This window comes from Rhincodon typus, chromosome 27 (assembly GCF_021869965.1).
Source record: "Rhincodon typus isolate 14 chromosome 27, sRhiTyp1.1, whole genome shotgun sequence".
NCBI lineage: Eukaryota > Metazoa > Chordata > Chondrichthyes > Orectolobiformes > Rhincodontidae > Rhincodon > Rhincodon typus.
Genome location: NC_063358.1, coordinates 22,248,392 through 22,274,521, shown reverse-complemented (window position 1 = coordinate 22,274,521; position 26,130 = coordinate 22,248,392). Strand labels below are relative to the sequence as shown.

The 26,130-nt window shown below is 39.7% G+C and overlaps 1 protein-coding gene across 1 annotated transcript; it reads right to left on the bottom strand.

The window, feature by feature from the left end:
* Window positions 1-715: 715 nt before the first annotated feature.
* Window positions 716-26,130, bottom strand: LOC109911368 (keratinocyte-associated protein 3-like). Its single transcript, XM_048612946.1, has 5 exons — window positions 25,988-26,130; window positions 6,849-7,033; window positions 6,123-6,182; window positions 5,380-5,571; window positions 716-907 (listed from the first exon to the last, which is right to left on the bottom strand). The coding sequence occupies exons 1-5, from the start codon at window positions 25,998-26,000 to the stop codon at window positions 716-718; spliced, it is 642 nt and encodes a 213-aa protein (XP_048468903.1). The 5' UTR covers window positions 26,001-26,130.

The window sequence follows — 26,130 nt, the reverse complement described above, 5'->3', positions numbered from 1 at the left end:
ATTTAAAAGTACTGAAGGACTGGAGTAGGAAACTAGAAAGGCCATAGTACTGGAGAGTGGAGAAATGGAGAGAGGCACAATGATCCAAGAGAGTTTTGGAAATCCATGGGAAATAAAGTTTAAAGGAAGAGCAGAAGTGGAAATACATAAAAAAGATAAAATTTTTAAAAAGGGATCAACTTAATTCTTACCCATAGTTTTGATAATGAATGTTTAATTCATTAATATTTTGGTCTTAATTAATGATAACTTTCTTTATCTACTTCATGTGAGCTATTTTTAGATCCATCTTATTAAGTATATTGTCGAGAAGGTGTTTTATTGAGGTTGACTATAAAGATAGAGCTGCAAGCAAGACATGTCAGAAAAAGGTCACACAATCAAATAAATCCTTCTGAAGTGGCAGACTGGGCTGTCTTATTTATTTTGGACAAGTAACTTAATTTAACACAAAATAATTCTATATTAATTTACACCCTCAACTCAACACCCACACCCCTAGGTGGTAGTGATCTAACCAAGGTAAAACATTTAGTTTTGCAATAAATTGGAAAGAACCCTCTTTATTATGTTAAGAAGAGTTAAATCTTTTAATAACCACAGTACTATCAATACTGGGGAAATGAGAGATTTTGGGATTTTTGAATGGAATTTTTGATTCACAACAATGAAAATGTCTAAATTTATGCAGCTGCTTTTCAAAATCAAGATAGCCTCACTCCAAATGAATCAGACTGTTATCTTGGAAGGTATTACTGTTTGGTTCTCTTACCTGTTTCCTGTCAGATTTAATTCGCTTCTTCTTGATTCCTAATAAATTCACCGAGACAAAGAAACATCTGATAGACACAAAAGCCTCCACACCAGTCAGTACCAGGCTTGGAATCCACATTGCAAGAGTGGTATCCTGGGAGACAAAGTATAGATTAAATGCTGTCTCCTGTGTAAAAAAGGTTAATACCTTAGCTGAATTACAGCAGGCTGCAAACTAAAACGTTGAGAGGTTGCAGTGGTGTGAATTAAGATTGACTGTGTAAATGATATTAGGCTTTCTTTCTTTCCTATCTTCATCTTCCTTCTTAAGGCCATGCCAACACATATTCCTGCATTTTCAACAGGAGTAAAAACTGAAAGATAAGTGAGCTAGATGAATATTTTTGACCTTACCTCATTCCCCACATACTCCACCCCACTAAATCTGCCCTCCCAGGATGGGAAGACCAAGTTTTGTTGCTCAGTTCTATGTAGGTCTATGTTATTGGACAAATATAAGACACCCATTTAACGGGATCACAAATATGTGACCAAAAGCTCAGTCAAAGAGAGAGGTTTTATGGAGTACCTTAAAGAAATAGAGGCTGAAAGGTTTAAAAGAGAGAATTCTAGAACTTGGGGCCTACATCCGCATGGTCACAACTGTGTCAATGAGGAGCAAGAATCCTGGATGACACTTGTTCCCATCTAGTATGAAACAGAGGCTAACTATCCAGCAACAATCAGCTCACCAGACCTCCTCAGCTCAATAAGGGGTATTTACTGTAGATGACTGAGGTCTCACCCACCAGCGAGAGAACTGGCAAGAGCCCCAGCTGTCCCATTTTGTGATGCCTGCTGCTATTATGTGTCTTCCCTGGAATCAAGAACCCTGAACAGAAGTTCTGCTAACCAGAGGCCACCAGCTGTGTACCACTTAACTGTGCTAGTGTGAGTGATGGCAAGACTACTGAGGGAGCCCAGCCCCAAGCGAGTGATGGTGGGTGGGGGTTGTACTGAGATTGGTGAAGGAGGTCTGCGGGAAGGGCAGGGGTAGGTGGCTTTCAGCAGGCCTTTCCCTGATCCCCTTCCCAATGCCTCGGCCTTTGATCAAACACTGAGCATCTTTAAATGAAGACTGAATACCAGCAGCAACGGGAACGAGTATTAACTATGTGCCTCAGTTGGCAACGAGGTGGGAAGACCGTCCATGAGCTATTCCCAACTTGGACTTTATCAGAGTGGAGCAGGAAGGTGATAGGGTCCACACTCACCCCTTCCCATCTAACAGAATGCTCCCCATCACCAAACCTACCTGAGGGGAGGGTATTAATTGTCACCCCGTTTCTCAGCACAACACTACGTCAGCTTCAAGGTGAAAGCTGGATGGGACTTCGAGACATATTTAACTGAAGTGAATTATCTCAATTGTCACTCACTAACTTTCAGCGGAGTAGGCAGGAGGAAAAACTTACACAGAATAGAAGTAGAATCATGAAGTGCAAGAGAGAATTGAGTTCATCAGAGTACAGCAGGAAACCAGATCACAACCAGTACTGAGACAGCAGCATTAAAGGTGGGATATCTGCCAGAAATATTCTCCAAACAAGTTTGCTACTTGTTCCTATTCAGCTCTGATAGATGTATCACAGCTCTCCCTTTGTGTTTTGCAGTTTCTTTGCCAATTATTTTATCACCTCTGCTTCTACACACCCTCACCCTCACTGAGAATTAATTGTTTTGCAAAATGTGATTCAGAATGTGTTTGTTGTAAAAACAAAGAGCCATTCTGTTGCTCTCATTTGTCACCAGGTTACTTTTTTGCAGATTAACACCACCCACAAGGTGTCTGACACAGATGATTTTCAGTAATGAAGATCACTAGAATCCAAAATGATTTGCTGTAATTGCAACAACAATGTTGTATGTTTATATAGTGCCTTTCACATTGTCAGCCATGCCTCCATTTGAGAATGACATCTACTCGGTCATGAGTTTCTGCCATGGATTCTGATTTGACGGAGCAGGCCTATTCATAACCCACAGATCTTCGGATATTTATAGCAGGATATCTCACAAAACAGTGGGCTTTGGAGTGCAAGATTTGCTTGTTTTTCTTTCCTTCTCTGTCTCATTATTAAGGTGTTTGGACTCGAAGCCTAATGTAGTTGATTGACATGTGGTTGCCATTTTGAGTGAGTGGGTAGCAAGCTCTTTCCATTCATAAAGGTCATTCTACCACACTTGAGTGAAAGCATCAGGGTATATTTGAAGGGTTTTCCTTGTCCACCCCTGCAGTACTGGCTTCTTGATAATTGAGAAAAAGAACAGGATGGTATAGCAGAGACAATTTTTAGCTAGACACCTTGCCCATGTATTAAAATTGACTTTGTAGAAGTTTTACATGAACACTTGTAGGATGTACTGGAAGAAGGACACAAGCATTAGCTCTATGGATTCAATAGGAGGACCAAATAATGCAGCATTGTTATTGCTGACGGAATTTTTCTAGTGCTTTTAACTGTTGCTGATACACAGTGCAGTTCTCACTGCAGTCCAGGAGTGTGGTGACTGTCACGACTCACTGAGGTGGTGTGTTGGAAATCAAGCCCTGCTATTCCTAGAGTCACAGAATGTAAAGACCTTTGAAAAGTATGCAGTGATTCCTCAATTTACCTGTCTTTTTAACCCAGGTTGACAGAAAGCAGACCAGGTTTCTGTACCTAACAAACACTGTTTATTAAAAGTAAATGGACTGTAGCTTTACGTAAACATTTATGGACCTCAGCATGTAACTCTATAAGTAAAACTCTAGCCTCTGTTCACAAAGTTTGCTGAGATAATTCTTGTGCCGATCAGAACATTGTTTCTCAGTCATTCTTCTTCAGATGCTTCCACAGGTTTGAAACCAAAGCTGGTTCACTTGTAAAAGGTCTCTGACTTAATTAACAGTCACAGCTTACCAAAGAACAGCTGAAAGAATGATAAACTGGTTTCTTCAGGGTTAAAGTGGCTTATTGCAGCGAAGAGAGAATGTGCTGCCAAGCTACTGGTGATCACTTCTCTATATTCTGTTCACAGCCTCAAGCTGTTCAGTTACTTGAGAACCAGTAACATGGTTGTTGGTAAGCAGAAAGCATTAGTCATCAATAACTGGTCAATAGCCTATATACCAATTAGCTGCTTATTGCTAACCACAGCTCCATCTGTATATAACCCATCAACTCCAGCTCATCTACAAACTACACTTCAATTAGTGGTGCACAAGCCGTTATATAATGCAAATGAGTGTCAGGTTACTTGCTTTCAAACACGGAACAATTTTCCAGCCACCCAAACAGTTCTTTTCTCATTTCAGTCCATAAGTAGAAATACAGAAATAAAAATATGGTCTTTACAATGACGCCAACTGTTCTGTACACTAGGACATTTGTTGACTTGTTGAAATCTTTGTTGTCAAACACTTACTGCTGCAGTCTATAGAAGAATAATGCAGGATATCCTCATCAATGGCGGCCTTTTAAAAGATACAGCTACCAAGCTATGGTATATCCTAGAGCCTTTCCTTCAACATATCTGGAAGGCAGAAAACTTGCCTGACCACCATGTGGTTGATATGAGTTTTGGCAACATTTAAGTTCAGGGCAAGTCTCTTATATGCAGAATTAAAAAGATCAAGGGAGGTTTGCAAATCTGGTCCTCAGTTGGCGACAACATTGCAATAAACTGCAAACTACAGGTCATGTATCTATGGTGATCAGTTTCATTTGGTATGGAGGTGCCTGAGACTCAAGAGTTTTCCGTTTAAGTGCTATTTAATACTGACATGAGTGAGCAGATGATCTACACCAAGGTAAATAGGCACGGTCCGGACACTAAATAGAATGGGGTTATTGCACAGTCTTGCTCAATAATAGTTAAGATTTTGAAGTCACCAGTTTTAGGTTTCCCACTCAAGACACTTCAAGTCACACCATCAGGAAGCAATTCCAGGATTGTGCTGAGGTTTCTTGGACATCCAAGTCTTTGGAGCATAATTCGCCACGGACTGGGATTTACTGAGTCAAATGTTTCATCCAAGTCGACAAGTGAGATGCAGAGTTTCTGGTGGTGTTCTTTTCTTTAATTCTTTCATGGGCTATGCATACCACTGAAAGGATCCGCATTTGTTGCCCATCGTTATTGCCCTTGAACTAACTGGCTTGCTTCACCATTTCGGATGGTAGTTCAGAAATAACCACTTGTTGCTGTGGGTCTGGAGTCACATGTCGGCCAAACTAGATAATATGGCAGATTTCCTTTGCTAAATGACATTAGTGAACTAGATGGATTTTTCCAACAATTGCTGATACAGGTATTTCTGCTATAACGCGTGTTTTGTTAACATGAATTGGCTGTAACGCAATTGATGAATAGTGGACACCCGTTTGGATAATGCAAACTTTCTACTGTACAGTATAGTGATTTTCTATAGCAATTTCCCTATAACGGGATTTTCTATAGCGCGAGATCACACAAGAACACAACTATCACGTTATAGGAGAATTAATAGGCATCTCACAGAAATTAAACTACACATTAATTACCAAATGCTGAATAGACATTGTCCACGGACTATCAACTTACATAGATTCTTGTTGGGTCAAATGGACATTCATTTGTTACTTGTAAAACATCCTTAGTAGAGCTGAGATGACAAACTGTGAGTAGCGTTCTTCCACCATTGGCAATGGTGATTACAACAGAGACTCCCAGACCCAGTATACAGGCCATGGAGATGAGGGAATTGAGCATACTACTTGTAAAGACAACGTATTGCTGCATAATTAAACAAAAGAGATATTCGTTATTTGTCGATATGCATAAGAATTCATTAAAAGCAATCACTTCTTCTTGAATCAGTAACCTCAGGAATCCTCATTGTTTTTGTTTACAGATCCCTTTGCAGCTAATCTGACCTCCAGAAGTTTTTTTCTTGGTCGTACATCCCCGCTTTTAACATCTGTACATTTGACTCTAGTCTAGTATGCATCTAATCCCCCAGCATTTCCCTCTAACCTACCATCACCGGTACAGTTTTCATTCCCGTAATCTGAAATTCTCATGTTAATGCACAGCAACTTGTTACTTTTCTTCCTATCTTAAAAAAAACACAAAAACTACCACTTTGCTCATCTACTGATCCCCTCGTTAAACTTCTCTTGTCTGTTCAGTGTCCAATTCTCCCTACTGAGGGGCAATTCACTTTAATTTGCATAAATATGCTGCATTAGTGATAGTCTACTTTACAACTACTACGACAGCTACCTGTAAAGGTGACATTAATACAGTAATAAATTTGGCAATTAAAATTAATAAATTCTTCTCACCAGTATTGTACGACACAGATTCCCCGATAACACAATTACTGCAATTCCAGTACAAATGGTCTGAAATAGAGATTTTGAGGTGAATTTAAATCAGTATCTGCTGTGATGGCAGCATTAAACAATTTCTTGAATTGCAGTAAAACAAAACTGGTTAATTAGAAAACAGAAGGGGGATGGAGTTAGTAGTGGCAGGGCTGAGGTAGACATAATAACTTAAAAATTTCAAGTGGGACTCCAATTCAGTCACTTACGGTTTTAACTTACTCAGAGCAGGGAAAGGGAAATCAACCTGTTCCCAGGAGATAATTTAGCTATTTCAATTATATGTGAGATGTGCAGCCTCTTCATGTTATCAGACCTCCTGGTCGGTCCTGTTTCCCAGGAAACCTGGCCGCTGAAATTATGGAAGGACTGTTTCCTAGCAAAGTTAATTAGCTTTATAGCATAGCTGTGGGCCAGGAGAAGCTTCCTCCCAGCTCACTAGCTTGTCTGCTTCTTTGCTTGCATCAGACAGCCTTCACCTAAAGATACCCTATGATCAGAGCCCTGTCCCCACCCTGATTATATTTTCCATCAACAAATTTGAAATACACCCAGCATTGTTTTTCTGATGAATGTTCCAGTGATTTGTAGTTGGAGGCAAGATACACCATCTGAAAGCATAGACATATTAATTCAAGTTTAAATAAATCATAGGTTGGTGTTCGGAAAGTTGTCAATGAGTACCAATATTCCTGAAATTGCAGACATGATATTAGTTACGGAATATTCAACCAAATTGCCATTTGCTGGTGAAGTAACGTGTCGCAGGACTGTGCCATGGATAATTGCTCCGAGAATGAAGTTCAAATGTCCAATTATAATTAAGGCAATTCCCATTTTCATCAGCTGCTTTCTATCCAACAGATTATCTGAAACACAAAGAAATGAAATACCTGTGAAATGATAAGCTGTGCACATTAGTCATTCCTCTCTTTAAAAGAAACAATTTGATGTAGGGATTGGAGGAGCCAAATGGCCTTTCTTAAAAAATTATTCATGTGTGGGACGTGGGTGTCGCAGGCTGGGTCAGCATTTCTTGCCCATCCCTAGTTTCCCTTGAGAAGGTGGTGGTGAGCTGCCTTCTTGAACCGCGACAGCCCATGTGCTGTGGGTTGACCCACAATGCCGTTTGGGGGAGAATTCTAGGATTTTGACCCAGTGACAGTCAAGGAATATATTTCCAAGTCAGGATGGTGAGTGGCTTAGAGGGGAACTTGGAGATGGTGGTGTTCCCATATATCCGCTGCCCTTGTCCTTCTAGATGGAAGTGGTCTTGCGTTTAGAAGGTGCTGTCTGATTATCTTTGGTGAATTTCTGCAGTGCATCTTGTGGATAGAATGCACTGCTGCTACTGAGCATCGGTGGTGGAGTGAGTGGATGCTTGTGGATGTAATGCCAATCAAGCAGGCTGCTTTATTCTGGATGGTGTCAAGCTTTATGCGTATTCATAAATGATCTTCCACCGTCACACAGCTAAATAAAGAAGATTGTATGTCATTTAATTAGAAGGTAACTCAGAGAGTGGTACTGAAGTTTAATTTCATCAACCAGCTTCATTTAGGCCCCCAGAATAAAATGGAACGCTCTCCTTTGCAGCTGCTGTAGGTTTCAGCAGCTCAGCATGCTTTTTGGGAGGGAAAATAAACTTGATTCTAAAATGACCACTTTTGATTTGCTCAATGTGGGATCAAAAAATGGCTACAGATGAGGAAGACCATTTCCTTCATTTATCCAAAAAGAAAAGCCGTTACTTCACCCAACATGTTTTCCAACATGCTCCTATATGACTTAAAATGCCTCCCTCTATAATTCCTATTGAAACTTTATTCTAAGTGTAAATTGTTCTAAAGGTAAAGAAACATTTACCAAACGGGTACTATGCTTATCCTTCACCAGTTTGATTCTAAAAAAATGTGTAAAAAATTGATCAAGCTATTATTGACAGCTGTACCTGCAGTTATGGATTTATCCATATAGAAAGGAGAATGGCGCTGCTGGGACTATTTCCACTACAGTGAAGAAGACTTGGATAAAAATTGCTAAAAAGATTTTAAAACGACCAAGGATATTAATAGAATAACCAGGGGGAAAGATTATCCTGTACATTGATGTTTCTAAGGCTAAACTTTCAGTCAAAAAGTAGGGGATAACTTTTACATGAGTAACATTTTGAAGAAGTTAAAGTTCATTCTCACCCCTCATTTCACTATTGCAGACTTGCCAGTTCAGAAACTGTTCCTGATAACTCCTTCCCCAGAAGTTTTGGACTTAGGAGTCAACATACAAGTGCAAACATGACAAGCTGAAAAACCACCTTCTATGGTGTGCTATTCTATGGCTCTAACAAGTGGATTTGCACCTGGGTGAGCTTGACATCAGTGGCTGGTGGATGGTAAGTACAAAGTGTGTGGATTTCTTGGCACACTTGTCAGGGGTTGACTTTTACCCAAGATTGACCATTTCCATTTTTTTTCAGCCAATGATGAGGGTTCATCAAGTTCAAATCCTCACACTGAGAACAGAGTTTCAGAAACAAATCTTTACCTTGCTAGTGCTGGATATATTTTACTGTAGATAGGTAGTTGGTAGATTTATGACTGAATTTCTGACCATATGCTAAACTGACCTTAGGTATTAAAAACTTGAACAGATCCACATGATCCCCAAATATTCAATTTAAATATTCAACTTGCATTTCCATAAACGTCTTTGTTGCCATGGAAAATGTGCTGATACTTGATCTGCTATATGCTGGTTAATTCAACCCAACAATCAATTGGATAAGAACAGACAGACAGGAAGTATATTCAGTATTATTTTTATAGATATTTATATTTGATAAAGATAGATCACTATGTCAATACCTAAATGAAAGTATATAATGCAGGCTACTGCATTCCTTTCTGTTTACTACTGTAGTTCATTTCTCGTTTTCTAAGGCCTTCCTGTATTTAAAACTGAAGGTTACTATTAAGTAGGTACTACAAATGATTATCTTCGTTGCATCCCATTTATCTAATAATCTTTGTAAATCAGTTAGATGTTTAAATATCCCTATTTACAAATGTCCACAGTGGTACATTGGGAATGAGATAGTAGGAACTGCCGATGCTGGAGTATCTGAGATAACCAGGTGTACAGTTGGATGAACACAGCAGGCCAAGCAGCATCAGAGGAACAGGAAAGCTGACGTTTCGGGTCTGGACCCTTCTTCAGAAATGGGGGAGGGAAAGGGGATTCTGAAATAAATAGAGAGAGAGGGGGAGGCGGATGGAAGATGGACAAAGGAACAGATAGGTGGAGAGTAGACAGACAGGTCAAAGATGCGGAGATGGAGCCAGTAAAGGTGAGTGTAGGTGGGGAGTTAGGGTGGGGGTTGGTCAGTCCAGGGAAGACGGACAGGTCAAGGGGGCGGGGATGAGGTTGGTAGATAGGAGGTGAGGGTGGGGGTTGAGGTGGGAGGAGTGGATAGGTGGTAGAAAGGACGGACAGGTTAGGGAGGCGGGGACGAGCTGGGCTGGTTTCGGGGGCGGGGAGGTTTTGAAGCTTGTACATCTGCTAATGTGGTATACTGTATCTGCTGCTCCCGATGTGGCCTCCTCTACATTGGGGAATCCAAGCGGAGGCTTGGAGACCGCTTTGTGGAACACCTACGCTCGGTTCGTGACAAACGACTGCACCTCCCAGTCGCGAACGACTTTAACTCCCCCTCCCACTCCCACTTCTTGGAGAACATGTCCATCCTGGGCCTCCTCCAGTGCCACAACGATGCCACCCGAAGGTTGCAGGAACAGTATCTCATATTTCGCTTGGGAACCCTGCAGCCCAATGGTATCAATGTGGACTTCACAAGCTTCAAAATCTCCCCGCCTTCAAAAGCCCCACCCCCACCTCCTACCTACCAACCTCATCCCCGCCCCCTTGACCTGTCCATCTTCCCTGGACTGACCAACCACCACCCTAACTCCCACTTACACTCACCTTTACTGGCTCCATCTCCGCATCTTTGACCTGACCGTCTCCTCTCCACCTATCTGCTCCTTTATCCATCTTCCATCCGCCTCCCCCTCTCTCTCTATTTATTTCAGAATCCCGTTCCCCTCCCCCATTTCTGAAGAAGGGTCCAGACCCGAAACGTCACCTTCCTACTCCTCTGATGCTGCTTGGCCTGCTGTGTTCATCCAGCTCTACACCTTGTTATCTTGGTACATTGAGAATTCTCCATTTCTGCAGTTAAAACAGTGCAGCAAGCATGCTGAGGAGACACATACTGACTAGATCCCTTTGCTGAAGGGTATCTGCTGTCTGAGCTTGGTGTTAGTGTAATTGGTTTGTTTTCAGGTTGATGATGAGTCACAATTCTTTCAGCCTGTGTGATTTTCTTCTTGTCTGTTTAGACACGTTGGCTGGGTGTCTAAGGCTTTTCGCCTGGCAGGCAAGTCAAGAACATACAAGTTCCATCTTCATGATAACAGCCAGATAGAACGGACAGAAAATGCTGACATTTGATTCCCTGGTAGTCTGGCTGGGGAAGCTTGAGTTCTCAATTAAGCTGAGAAAGCAAGTTGAATAGAAATATTTGGTTTATTACAATTGAAGATTTCACACTTACCCAGTTGCTAAAAAAATTCTAGTAGTTAGTACTATTGCTTTGCAAGACTAGCATTCATTGATCCCTAAACTTTAAGGAGTTTAATTCAATTTAATTGCAATTAAGTCTAAAAGACATGTAATTGTTACCATCTTTAAAACTTTACCAAGGTGTGGAAATTCACTTCAGCAAGTTGGAATGTTCTGAGTTACCTTGTTTGTTTTTGTCCTGTATTGTATTACATGGGTTGGATTGAAAGTGGATGCTACCAATATCACTCAGTGGATCCATGCAAGGTGAGAATTCGTTGCGTAGGTGATTCTTTTCAACCCTGTGAGAGTTACATCTCAACGTTGCACCTCCTTCTCATTGAGAGAGCAGGAACCTGCATTCCCATCGCTTTTTGATACATTCCATTGGGCCCCCACTGCCAAATGTCTCCCTATGGTAAAGGTGCCAATTGTTACTAGTGCAACATTGAAGAGAGTTATTTTGGTCTTATCTTCCTCACCAAAACGTAACACAAACTGTATCCATAATGCTTAGCAGACCCTGGTGTGTTTTCTGTAATGGTGCTGATTCTTTTAACAATCTTATTGAGAACTTTATATTCTTTATCCAAAAATGCTCAATAAATATGATAATGAGGAGTTTTAGTAATCCAGAACATAAGAAATACTACGTATTTTTCATTATCTGTTTGCGTGATGTGGTTGAATACTCCAGCTTGTTTTTATACATGCTGGACAGGATACATATCACTGTTTTACATTCAGAATGTCACTTCAAAGGTGTTCCTACACAAATTGGTTTCAAAGCAAGGCAGAGCTCTTTAGACAACTGTCTAAAAGTATTTAGCAATGTTTTGTACTTGTTAAACCCTCAGAAATGATGAGGCCATTCACATTAGAATGCATCACTGAATTATAACAATGTTACTGCATTGCCTGCATGGCATTTTGCAATGTATAGCTGTCCTCCCTCCTGAGGCATGAAGATTTATTAGAGTGGTTGTCTGAAATAAATAACTAATCTTTCTATCACATGAGATTACTGGGTTTGACATATGGCAAAAGGTTTTTAAAGATTAACTCCTTTTCACAAAAGGAGAAAAGAACACAAAAGGTTATCAGTACAACCTCAGTACCTTGTTAAACCTGTCAAACGATAAACGCAAACCTCAAGGTGCAATAAAAATAAAAAAACTATTAAATATTATTGAATTAAATGCTAGTTGACTGGCAACTTGATGAGAAGGGATGGGAGTGGAATGGTGGGAGGTGTCTTGAAACTACCTGTTGAGTAGTATTATTTAAACCAAAGAGGAGATCGTTGACTTTGTGCAATAGTGTAAAAACAGAGAGTAACAAAGCAGCAGCCAGTTTTACATCTCTCCTGAGAAAAGTAAAATAGGCTGCAAATTCGTTATCACTTATTTTACAATTATTAACAGTCAAAATTACTCCCAGAGATTACTCTGTGAATATGTTGAAAAACTAACATTTAGTAATAAAACCATTTGCGAAACTACTTTGCATTTGAACTGCCCTTGCTGTGGAATCTTTACCACATCAATACTTTTACCAGTGGCCAGGCAGCGTCATGCTAACTACCACGAATTAGATATTGTCACATTAAATTCAGATATAATGGGGAAACAGTGCAGCATTAGATTCCCTGAAGAAAAGTGACTAAATGAGCAGAGTTTTTGGTGTCAATCCCGAGGTGGGAATGAAGTCAGGCAGTGGTGGAGTTTTCCAACTCCAACCAATGTGCCAGTTCCCCAAAGTCTCAGTCTCAGCAATTTTCCTGGAGGCAGTGTCAAGAGTGGAACAACTACTCTCCTGTGATTTTCTCTCTGTGAATGCTGCAAGACCTGCTGAATTTCTCCAGCAATTTCTGTTTTGTTGTGCCAGACCTTAATTTGTCATTTCAGGCAAGAGTAGAAAAGAACAAAGATGCTGCTGATGTTGACGATTTATAAAAGGGCACCCTGAACCCTGCTTTCTTTTTTGATGACAGCATAAACAACAACCTGATCATAGCACTTTGTTTTATCTCTTTTGAGAAAAATCAACTGGGAGAACATGATAAAGGGGTTAATTTGTTCATTTCACTGAGGCCATGCAGCAGATACAGAAATCCTTTTCGTGAAAGAAGAAAAAAGCTCAAGCACTGCACATAAGGAGAAATAAAATAAATTTTGAAGTCTCTGCTGGAATCCACTACAAAGGAACACCTGAAATAGACCATAGATACTTCACCAAAACAACATGAAACTCATTAGAAGAAATGAGCACTTAAGATGCCAGGTCATACTAGGCTATGGATCAAATGCAGATGAATGGGATTAGTGCAGTTTTGTGTTTGTTGGTTTGCATAGAAATGGTGGGCCAAATGGCCTGTTTTTAAGCTGTATGACTCTGAACAGCAAGTTGCTTGTTAACTCATTTTCAAATACAATAATTCAGGGAACGTGGGCTTCACCAGCTGGGCCGGAATTTAGTGCCCATCTATAATTGTCCTTGAGAAGGTGGGAGTGAACTTCCTTCTTGAAGCACTGCTGTCCATTTGATATAGGTACACCCTCAGCACCATTAGGGAGGGAGTTCCAGGGTTTTGTCCCTGAGACACTGAAGGAACCACAAAATAATTCCAAGTCAGAATAGTGCGTGGCTTGGAAAGGAATTTGGTAGTTTTCCCTTGTCCTTTTCAATGGTAGTGATTATAGGTTTGGAAGGTGTTGTCTACGAACCTTTGTGAATTTCTGCAGTGCACCTTATAGATATTACATACTGTTGCTTTCAGTGTCAATGATGGAGAGATTGAATGTTTGTTGATGTAGTGCTAAAAAAGCAGGCAGCTTTGGCCTGGATGATGTCAAGCCTCTTGAATGCTGTTGGAGATGCACATAATCCATACAAATATGGAGGAATCTATCACATTTGTTACTTGTGCCTAATAGATGGTGGACAGACTTTGCAGAGGTGGTCAGGAGGTCAGTTAAGCATCTGCAAAATTCCAAGCCTCTGACTTACTCTTGTAGCAACACTATTTATATGCTAATCCAGGTCAATTTCTGGTCGATGATCATTGCCAGAATGTTCAGAGTGGAGCGATTCAGTGATAATAATGCCATTGAATGTCAAGATGCGATAGTTATATTTTCTCTGGTTGACAATGGTCATTGTCTGTCAATTGTGTGACATGAATTTTAAGTCACCAGGTATCAGCTGAAACTTGAATATTATCCAGATTTTGCTGTATTTGGACATGGACTGTTTCAGTATAAGGAGTTCTTCATGATGCTAAATGTCATGGAATAATCAGCAAACATCCTTACATTTCAACCCATTATGGTGAGAAGGTAGTCGGTGAAGTAGTTGCAAATAGTTAACATAAGAACTAGGAGCAGGAGTAGGCCGTCCGGCCCTTCGAGCCTGCTCCGCCATTCAATAAGATCATGGCTGATCTTTTCGTGGACTCAGATCCACTTACCCGTGTTCTCACCGTATCCCTTAATTCCTTTATTTTTCAAAAAAATCTACCTTATCTTTAAAAACGTTTACTGAAGTAGCGCCAACTACTTCACTGGGCAAGGAATTCCATAGATTAACAACCCTCTGGGTGAAGAAGTTCCTTCTCAATTCAGTCCTAAATCTGCTCCCTCTAATCTTGAGGCTATGCCCTCTTGTCCTAGCTTCACCTGCCAGTGGAAACGTCCTCTCTATTTCTATCTTATCTATTCCCTTCATAATTTTATATGTTTCTGTAAGATCCCCCCTCAATCTTCTGAATTCCCATGAATATAATCCCAATCTACTCAGTCTCTCTTAAGCCTAAGTAATAGCATTGAGGCCAATTTTTACATTGGTCATAAGATAACTGGAATTTTTCAGTGGCTCCCCCACTCCCCCTTATTCCCGGCCCACCTCTACCATACTGCCATTTCCCCTGGTCACAGACATGGACACAGGTAGACCGGTGGAGGGCTCAGACATCGTAGTTGTCGACATTTCTTTTCTTCAGTTTCATGGAAAGGGTTGAGGATGCCTCAAAGTGGATATGCAACAGCAGACTGACTGCAGCTCCTTCAGTGCTGGAGTGCCTCCTACTGGCCTTCAGGCATTCGGACCCTGTGCAATGGCCAGTCTGCTCTTTGGCCACAATTGACATTCCTGCAAGTATCACTGCCAGATGGTCTGGAGTTGGGACCCAGCTTCGATCCCAACCCAAAATGGAAAATCCTGCTCCTAATTACAATAAATACATGCAGCAATGGAAATGATATGCTCATATGCCTAAAAATAGCAGAAAATACTGAAATCTGATAGAAAACCAATATTCTTATCGAATAACAGATCTTCTCGATCTCTTCTTAACACTTAATGGATGAGTCCATGATTATTTAAGTCAAGAAAATACTGTAAGTCACTTGTTAGATTGTGGGGGTCAGATTTTCAAAATGGGTTGTGAACCAAATACGTAAATGAGTTCCAGATCGTCGATCTTGCAACTCAGTTTTTAAATTCAAATGGCTTAATTAGCCTGGAGGTGAGCTTGGCATTCAATTAAAGGAGTTACATACCTCCAGGACGAAAAAGTGTTTGCCAAGTGCCAGTGGCAATGGCTGGCAGCCATATTAGGACCTGCCATTGCTTTACCAATGAGCATGGGCAGCTCCTCAAAGGGCCAGTTACATGAATGGGGCTGGAAAGGGACAATCAAGGAAGAATGAAGGTAGAATGCATAAAGCAGAACAAATAGGCCCCAGAGAAAGAGGTTAAAAAAACAAAGGCAGATAAACTTTGATGGATCCTACGCAACAGACTGTTCCGATTCGCCAAATTTAACATTGAAAATCACATTCTCCACCAGACGGGCTTCTTAACAAGATTCCAATAGTAGGGGTTGGCGGGCCATTAGTTGGTGGTGAGAGGGTTTCCCATTTCGTCCCTGATACTGGATATTTGAAATTTCCAACTAGTGCCTTAAAAGTTGGGATCACGATATGACCTCAGAGACTGCAGCACTGAAATAGAAACTGATCTTTGTCCTGATTCTGCAGGTACCTGAAAATCCTTGGTCCAACTTGCAGTTTTCACACTACACAAGAGCTGCGCATTAAAATATAATAAATTGCATTTGAAATCCATTTCATCACATCACTAATTTGCCCACAAGTTGTACATTCTATTCTAAATGTGAATCTTCTTGATGGACTTATTATTCGATGTGATGAAGCATTGTTAGATATTTTAGGTCATCCAAGGAATACAAACTATTAACTTTCACTTTACCTATCCCTATAGAGGTCCAAGGCAATCAAGGGCCAAAAGATATTGAAGAGCCACATTTTTTAAGAATTATGACTTTTTTAGCACATACACACAGAACTATTTTGTCCTTGGTGTTAACTTTAAAAATACTGATGATGTATTTTTTTCATCCTTTTTATTCAGTAATATTTTGTAAAATAATACTACATTTGGAAGACATTTCCCTGTAAAATGGTTTAGCTCTTAGTGGGAACGGAGTATTTGGTGAAGGAAAAAATATTATTGGTAGATATGTGCCTTTTATGTTCACTGTGACAGTCATTAAAATTTTGAAACACTGAAAGAATTACTTTCATTGCTTTAACCGTTGAGGAAATAGTAATGGCAGCCAACAGTCTTTAATTAATTTCAGTGAGTTGAGTTCAATTCCCTTTTAGTACAAAGTCCAATGCTACAAGTTAACTATTTATTGCTTTTGTTTGTTTTTCCCAATTCCACATCTGCGCCACACACATGACCATTTTCCCTCCACAGGGAGAAAATAAAACAAAGGTATCTGTGAGCAAGTGTGTGTGTACCGGCATTTTTTAAATGCTAATTTGAAAAATGTATGCAACATATTTTTATGGGTGTGCATGGTTTGTTTGCAGGATGAGGAAACTAACGGCTTTTAAAACGTCCTGAAATCATCTGGTTTACCAAATGGTTTAACACTGCAAATGCAATGACAATGATCTTTTAGACACACCCATCTTCTTCTCCAAATGGCGTTTATTTAATCTTCGCCTGTACTTTGACCAATATTTCTGCATGCTCTCCATCTAATCTTCATATTAAACTCAACAGCCTCCACTTCAAAATACTACCATTGTTAATCACTGGATGAAATGTCTGTAGTCTTCAGTAATGGTAAATCTCTAAATTATCTTATATTGACTTAGTCATTAAGAAATTACCTAAACAGTCAATATATTAAAATGAAGTGACTTTTAATAGATAAGAGGAAATTAAATAATCAATTTGAGCTATCAGAACATAATGATTTTATTCTGTGATTAATTACAAAATTGTTAGATAAATTATCTGTAAACCATTGTGATATTCCACTTTGTTTTCAGAAGCAATAAACAAAAATCAAGTGATTGACTAAAAATATCAGAAGCGAGCATGCTCTGCAGAACTGCAGTAGAACAGAATGTGAAATTGTTAACAACCTTGGAGTCGTTTTGAATCCTGAGCTAAACTGTTGAGCCCATATCCAATCAATCACCAAGCCCATCTGCTTTTACCTCCATAATATTGCCCATCTCTGACTTGGCCTGTTTACTATCTGACATTCTCAACATTTTTCTAGGACATTGGTGATTCATGGTCTTGCCATTGTTCACACACAGGCTGCTGCTGATAATATACCAAAAATAAAATCCTTGTACCTTCTACCAGTGAAACAAACAATCCGGAATTCCTTTAATCTCTAACAACCAGGCCAACCAGGCTTATTGTGAGGCTAATTTCAAAGCAAATCCCCTTTGATTTGTATTAAATTTAAGATGCAGTCTGAAAACACAACAATCGTATAAACCTCAAAATTGTAACACCCAAGATACATTCTGTTTTAGGAGGCAGACTTCTCCAAAACAAGATTAGCTGCTCATTTCTGTTCACTATGGAACGCAATTCTCTGAAAATTGATGGCTTAATTTGCCTACAAAGTGACACTGAAGGTGCTTTAAAAACATTTGTTGGCCATGAGCTGCTTTAATATATGCTGAAGAAATAAATCATAAAATCAAATATTTTTAGTCAAAAATGAAAGGAAATGTGTATTGAAGACTATTTCAGTGCTAAAGCAAGACAATGCAGGTAGAAAAATATCCATCTTAAGACTTTTTGAACTATGATAGGGCAGTGATATAATTTATTTTGATGTAGGACACAGACAACATGTTTGCCACAACATGCAAAGGAAATGCATTGCTCCAATAGAAATGGAATGAAAGAACTGCACATGCAGCAAGTTCAGGCTGCTATTACTGATGTTTTTCCACAATAAATTCCTTTTAATCAAATCTAGCTGATATGAACTGTCATCTCCAGGATTAAGATGATCATGGTGGTTGATCAATGCATTAGTTTGGTTTAGGATATGGGTGTTGGTGATGTTCCTCGCCAAGACTCATTTAAACTCTTTCTTCCCTGTTGCAGACAAGGGGTAATTTCTGGTTGTACTGTCAGACTGTAAAGAAAAGATTGTGAATCAGCTGCTTATTTTAAATCTGGCCTGATTTTTATTTCTGGTCAACATTTAACACCTTATCTGAAAAGCCTAGCAATTTGAGATAACAAGGTGTAGAGCTGGATGAACACAGCAGGCCAAGCAACATCAAAGGAGCAGGAAAGCTGACGTTTTGGGCCTAGACCCTTCTTCAGGAATGAAGTAATTTGTCTTGTTCCTATGTGGGGGACCTTTCTGTGCTCAAACTGGTTGCTGCATTTCCTTAAGTAAAAAGTAAGTACCACTATTGCAATACTTCAAAAATACTTTACTGGTTGTGAAACATTTTGGATGTCCTCAGTATGTGAAAGAAACTAGATTAATGCAAAACCTTTTCATATTGTCAGGCACTTAATTCCTGCCTCCTAAAGCTGTACTTAATCATTCATCCAGGACAGCACGATAGTGCACTTGCTAAGCTGCACTAGTTTCCAGTCAAAGTAATGTCTTTATTTCACAATTTTCCAGCATTGTTTACAAATCCCTCTCTGGCCTCTCCTCGAGCTTCACAAACCTTTTGCATCTCTCTGCTTACCTAATTCTGGCCTCTTACGGATTCCCAACTTAAATCACTCTACCATTGGTGGCCGTGCCTTCAGTTACCTAGTCACTAATTACTGAAATTCCTTTTATCCACCCCAGTCTGCCTTGCAATCTCCGTTTCCTTCATGACGACAATTCCTAAAACCTACATCTTTAAGTAAGCTTTTGATCATCTGACTGATAGCTCTTTGTTTTATTCTACTCTTGTCCCAAACTGCTTAACATTTTATTGTATTATAGCAACTACTTAATACAAGTTGCGGTTATTTCTGTTTGACTTCTACAAGACATTTTGAAAGCAGTATTTTTTCTCCTATTTGTCAATCAAAATGAAAGAGTTATACATCAGGTTTTATGGAATAGTAATGGCTTGTAGTACAGAACTAAAGTACTGACGAAGTGAGACACATACAGTCAAAGCTTATTTTCATGATTGTTCATTGTGATTCTGTGGTGGGAAGCACTTGGCTCACTGTACTTGCTAGCTGCTATATGCATTTACATGCAGGGCTTGGCTTTCTGTAGGGAAAGGAATTTATCTGGGTATCGTGCCTTTTCAATTAAACAGAAGCTTTGGGGACATTGCTCCCTGGTGTTTTCTGCACAGCACCTCTTATTCAATCATGATGGACTTGCCTATTTCAATTGAAACAAAAGCTCTGTCGTAACTCTTCACTAGTGCATTCTCCATGGAAAATCCTTGACAACAATTCAGCCTGTTTCTCATAGCATTATAAAATCTGTTTTTTAAACTTTGGCATTCTTGCACTGCTCCTGATAAGTGCAAAATGAAAAGTTTCAGCAAACAGCATATGTCTTTCCTCAGCAATACAAAAGTTTAATTTTGTATTAGGAACAAGAACTGGTAAAAATCTCTCCACAAGTATAAGCATACCTACTATTACAGAACATTGGGATTTGATAACACAACCTTATGAAGTCACTTTGGCCAAAATTGCTTGGTAATTGAATAAAATGTACTGAAAATCTTAAACTAATCACAATAATAGACCACCAAAAGAAATTTGATGGCAAAAGTAACCACAACCTTCTGTACCTTTGAATAAAGTTCATCCTATGAGTAGAACAAATAATCTTTTCCATATTTCTTTTGATATGGTAGCAAATTCATCACAGTTACGTATTCTACAATTGGTTTCTCATATCTTCTTAAACTGCTCCTGTTGTTGGGTGAGTATTGCCAATTTTCTATTAAATGATCACATAGTTTTACTGACAAAGATATGTGTACTACCTATTAGTACATTTTGAAACAGATCTTGCTTCAGCTGAACATCTGCTCGTGAAGTACCTAACCTAGATTGCACCCATCCTCTACACTGGATGATAATACTATACACAACAATAAAAGCAAAGTATTTTTAGAAATATAGATGAATTGATAACTAATTTAAAAAGGTGGCAGAGTATTTTGCACTGATCCCCAGATTGCTACTGCGCTGTTCTTGGAGAACACTAAAAAATTCACTCTGTTCAGTCTGACACACTGCATCAGAAACTTTCCTTTCTCAAATCAATATTTTGAAAGTAGTAAAAGAAAGGACTCTATAATAGTGCAATTCTATTGCTAAAAGATAAAGAAATGAGCATTTCAAAATGTACTAATAAATAATACACATCAATTTTAAGCACAGTCAGACTAAGTAGCCAATAGCCCATCTACAATCGGATTTTATTTCCAAGCAAACCATTAAAAGATCAGGGGACTAAACCTTAGGACATAAGGCTTTAGGGGCATGATGATTTGTGTGTATTAATGAAGGATTTCAGATGAATATTTAAAGGGTGAAAGAAGAGAATATTCCAAATTGTAGCTCTAAAGATGATAAGAGGTAGAAAAAGGAGCAGGCCATTCTGTCCTTTGAGCCCACTTTGCTGTTCAGTGGAGAGTTCTATTTCAACATCATTTTCCTGCTCTCTCCTTATATTCCTTGATGTTTTTCACATGTAGAAATCTATTGATCCCAGTCTGGAACATACTCAATGACTGAGCCTTCTGGGCCAGAGAATCCTAAGACTCACCACCCTCTGCGTAAAACAATTCCTCCTCATCTCAGTCATAAATGGCCTGCCCTTATTCTGAGACAGTCTGCTCATTTTTGACCCATTGTCCCAGAAAACCTTTATCCTGCATCTACCCTGTAAGAACTTTATTTGCTTGAATAAGATCAACTCTGATCATTCTAAACTCAAATGAATATAGATGCAGTCCACTTAATCTTTCCTCAAAGGGCAATCCATCCATCCCAGGAATTAGAGGATACACAGTGTGGAGCTGAATGAACACAGCAGGCCAGGCAGCATCTGAGGAGTAGGAAAGCTGACGTTTCAGGTCGGGACCCTTCGTCAGAAATAGGGGAGGGGGAAGGGAGCTCAGAAATAAATAAAGAGAGGAGGGGTGGGTCTAGGGTACCTATCACCATCCCATCTACTTACCCTAGTCCTACCCCTCCTCTCTATTTCTGAGCTCCCTTCCCCCTCCCCCATTTCTGAAGAAGGGTCCTGACCTGAAACGTCAACTTTCCTACTCCTCTGATGCTGCCTGGCCTGCTGTGTTCCTCCAGCTCCACACTGTGTTATTTCTGACTCCAGCATCGGCAGTTCTTACTATCTCCCAGGAATTAGTTTGGTCAATCTTTGTTGCACTGCCTTTGCAGTGCATGTATCAATTCCTGGGTAAGGAGACCAAAACTCCACACAATATTCCAACTGTAATCTCACCAAGGGTCTATACAATTGCAGTAGAACGTTTTTACTCCCTTATGTAAACACTCTTGTACAATAAAGGCCAACATATCCTTTGTCTTCTTAATTGCTTGCCGTACCTTCATGTTAACTTTCAGTGACTCGTGAACAAAGACACTCAAGACATTTTGAAGTTCAACATTTCCCAGGATCTCACCAATGAAGAAATAATCTGTATTTCTGTTCTTTTCATACCAAAGTGGATAACCTTGCATTTTTCCAAATTGTATCCCATCTGCCAAGTTTTTTACCCTCTCTTTAGCCTTTTCAAATTTCCTTAAAGTGTGTTGACATTCCATGAAAATGATTTTGTTTTTGGTGGAAATTTTTTTTATGGCCATTCATTATACATTGGCCAAATAATGTGATTATAATGGTGTCTGAGTTAGAAACAGTGTCAGTAACAATAATCTGTGAAACAACTGATAATGAGAGTGGGTTGGATTTCATAAAAACACATAAGAGTCTCGACTGCTGGTTGGAGAGCCAGCGAGAGACCTGATTTCCTCCTGTGGGAAAAGCTGCCAATTACATACTTCTTGAGTGGCCACCAGTGGGCCTTCCCCAAGACTATGGGCTCTGAGGGTAGAAATCCCACCCAAGAGTTCAACAGCATCGTCAAGGAGGCACTGTCTGCTGTTGGAATGACAGTCACAAAAGGTCCATGATTGAGAATGATCCAGGTCAGATGTAAGTCATGGAGCGAGCGGTTTCATAGGATAGGGTTCAGCACCAAGTGGGTGGGTCTCAGGGGTCGCCCTCCTTGCCAATACCAAGTCCCTTAATTGGGTATTGAGGGCCTTTGTATGCAGAATCCCTAGCCCTGCTCAGGGTTGTTTGTCAAGCACACCCAATGGCAATGGGGTCGCTCACAACTGGTTTATTTCCAGCAGTGGTGGAATGAGGCCTTTATTAATTAATCAGGTAAGAACCTCAATTGACAAATGTGTAGAAAATCCAACCAAAAGCCTTCCAACCATGGACTGAATTTTGGCAAAAATGGCAATGCAGCAGGGTGTTTGCATCAGATTAAATACCCTCCCTACCTCCAAATATCCGACAAAAGAAGCCAAATAATTCCTCCCCGTGTTTGATTTAAATAATGTGTGATTTGACTAAACAAAATTCAACTTTAAAAAGGTCAAATTATGACAATGTGCCATTGGTCAAGGCATTACTGTTATGAGCTAATCATGAAATTGTATTGTGATGGATCTGAAATAAGCTAAAAGCTGCAAAAATATCATGCAACATTTTGAATAGGAGAGCTCGCATGGGCTGTTTGTCAGGAAATCATGTAATTCTAGGGAGTAAAAGTGATGTATAAGGCATCATAATTGCCTGGGACAGGTGGAAATGAGTGGTAAGTGCTTTCCAGTTTGTCATTTTCTTAAATACATTTAATTTCATTGATTTAAGTGGAGCAAAGCATCTTTGGCTTTAGGTATCCTAATAATTTTTCCTAACAACAAAGAGATAGCATACTGGTGCTACACATGTTGTACAAGCTTTTGTTTTGCAGTAAATGATTAAATGTGGCCAGAAGCATCTTTATAGACCTACTGGTACCTAAACAGAGTTACCACAATTATAATTATGTTTACATTTAGATCAGAACCCAGTGCCTGCAAGGATGAAATAGGAATAATAGAATATTGCTCATTCTTGCCTTTCACATAAACACATATTAAACTTTCTGTCAATGTCTGAAAGACTTACGTCTTTTAGACATTCACACAACCAATTCTTTAAAACATTTTTTATTTTGTTTAATCTTCTTTTTGAGGCTTTTTAAGAAAACTTTCCATTATGTCCTATTAACAATTATAAATGTTAAGCATGATTTGAAATCAAATTTAACCATCCTGAAGGTGTCTTGCATTATGCTCAGACTGTCTTTCTATAAAAGCAATCATTTCAAAGTATAAATATGAAATTCCAATTTACCATATTTTTGTACTCTTCTTTAACCTACTTCCTGAACTGCTAACTGTTTGCATGAAACTGATTTGGTTGATATTTGCAAAGGTATTTTAACTAAGATGCAAACATGAAAAAAAAGTTGAATTTCTTTCTAAATCAAGATTGTGTGGGCTTCAGATGACAGGTTGGCAGGTACAAATAACAAAGAAATATAGGGATTCAGAGAGGTTGGAGCTTTAAATTCAAATAAAGTATACTTTATTTCCAGATATCTGAACTCATCTAACTCTGGCCCCTTGAGTATACCAGATTTTAATTAAACCACCACTGACGGCCATACCTTCAGTCGCCTAACGCATAACTTTTGAAGTACTCTCGTTATGGGCAAAATTTAATGTCCACCCCATGGCAAATTTTGTGGAAGTGGGCATTTAAACAGGAAGGACCGTAGCAGCCGGGGAACTTGTCAAAGTCATTTCTGAAGAAGGGTCTAGACCCAAAACGTCAGCTTTCCTGCTCCTCTGATGCTGCTTGGCCTGCTGTGTTCATCCAGCTCTACACCTTTTTATCTCAGATTCTCCAGCATCGGCAGTTCCTACTATCTCTGTAACAATTTCCCACCTCTACCCTGATTATGTTTGTGGCATGAAGGTCTTTCCTACCCACTGCAAATTGAGCTTTCATTACAAATTTAAGCCTACAAATATGCCCATCTAAAGGCTCAATCTCCCTGCTAACTGGTATTAATGCAGAGCCATATGAGGCACTTGCCATACAGGCTTCATATCATGGATATGTGGGTTCCTTGTGGACTCCACGCGAGAGTCCTTTGTTCAATGACATTCAGTGCCTGATTGAGGAACACTACGTTAGCAAGTGGGGGTCCTACTGAGAGCTACCTACCCATTCTTTCTGCTGACCCCTTCTCCCCACAGGACACAATTCCCCTCGCACCATCATATAACTGTACACCAGTGGCTGCCTGGCTTCTCTCAGTGGGCAGGACTTCTGTCCCCAGAGACCTTGATCACAGGAAGGCCCACTTCTGTCCAGTTAAGTCGCTAAAGTGACACTTGAATCCATGGGTCTTCCCCGAAAGAGGCAACACTGAGCCTGCTGGTCTGCAGGAGCTCTGTCACCTCCATTAAAAAGCAACCTAAATCTCTTTTCTCTCCCCTTCCTAATCTTGCTTTCCTCCATTAAGGCACTTCTTAGAACCAACCTCTTTGACCAAGCTTTTGGTCATTTGACCCAATGTCTCCCTTCTTTGGCCCGGTGTCAAATTTTTTTTTGTTTAATAATGTTCCTATGAAGCATCCTGGCCTATTTTATTATGTTAAAGATGTAATAATCAATATAAGCTATCTGGGTAGATTCAAATTTAGTAAAAAATTTGACGTTAGTGATTTTGACAAATTGTTCCACACGGTTGCTTTCTGCTTTGCTACTAAAAAGCTTACCGTTTCCGGACATCACCATCATAAGCACTACCAATATATTCATTCGATCACTCTACTCACTGCACGATGTGTCTTAACACAATATTACATTCCATCCCTTGGATGGAAGGCACTGCCGTTTGTCTCAAAGTACTAAAATATCATGTCCCCTATGAACAAGATCTCTAGATGTAGCTCCAAACAATAACTGGTAATCCAGAACAGCAAGAAAGCACAAGGTTCTTATCAAATGTAGGATTACATAATGCACCTTTAATCAATTTAGAAGCTCCTGTGTATTTCAACTCTGCTCGACATTAGCAACAAACCCGACTTCGGGAATGAGTTTAGCAATTCAATCTCAAGTTAATATTAACATCTACCATCTGATTCTAAATTATCATTTAAAAAGTGATAACAAAATAAATATACTTTGCATAAAATATCGAGAGGATTTGACCAGATTTGTTAAATGGTCTTTGCTTTAATGATTACTTGGGAAATGTTGTAACTCGGATGAAATCAGCTTGTACGGCTGCAACAAAAGCGAAAACCACCAACACTTGGTACTGATCCGAGCTGGTCTTGTATGTCTTAAAACAGATATCTCCGTTTCGGAACAGTACTAAGTACTTCCTATTTTTTCCTCCGATTTCTTCACAGCAATGTCCTCGTGGGTCACTGTGGAGCATGTTAGTTTTTCGCCACTGAGTTTGGAAATGCTACTGCAAATTTGTATAGAATACACCGAAGGAAAGGTCAAATTAAACCAAGTCCCGATGCATTTCAGAGACAACAAGGTGTAGAGCTGGATGAACACAGCAGGCCAAGCAGCATCAGAGGAGCAGGAAGGCTGACGTTTCGGGCCTAGACCCTTGAACACTTACTTTGTTGTATCCTCCACTAAACCTGCTGGGCTGCAAAACAAAACTTTCTGACACTTGCTTCACTCGCTTCGCTAAATCCCATTGTATTTGACGCTGGCGATTTACCGAAAGGAACCTTACCTATTCTGCACATCTTCAAACACACGCTGCTGAATTTCACTTCAATCGATCACCGTCTCCTTTCTTTAATGTCGAATTTTTCAAAAAATTCATTGAGTTTCGGAGCAACATTAATTCAGCGGAATGCAGTCAAGCCGCACCCA

Bases quoted from the DNA above. Each gene is read 5' to 3' on its own strand.
- LOC109911368 (XM_048612946.1), bottom strand. The intron at 5,572-6,122 runs GTGAGAAGAATT...TTAATTATGCAG, and splicing joins ATCTGTGTCGTACAATACTG to CAATACGTTGTCTTTACAAG. The intron at 908-5,379 runs GTAAGTTGATAG...TTTGTCTCCCAG, and splicing joins TTGACCCAACAAGAATCTAT to GATACCACTCTTGCAATGTG.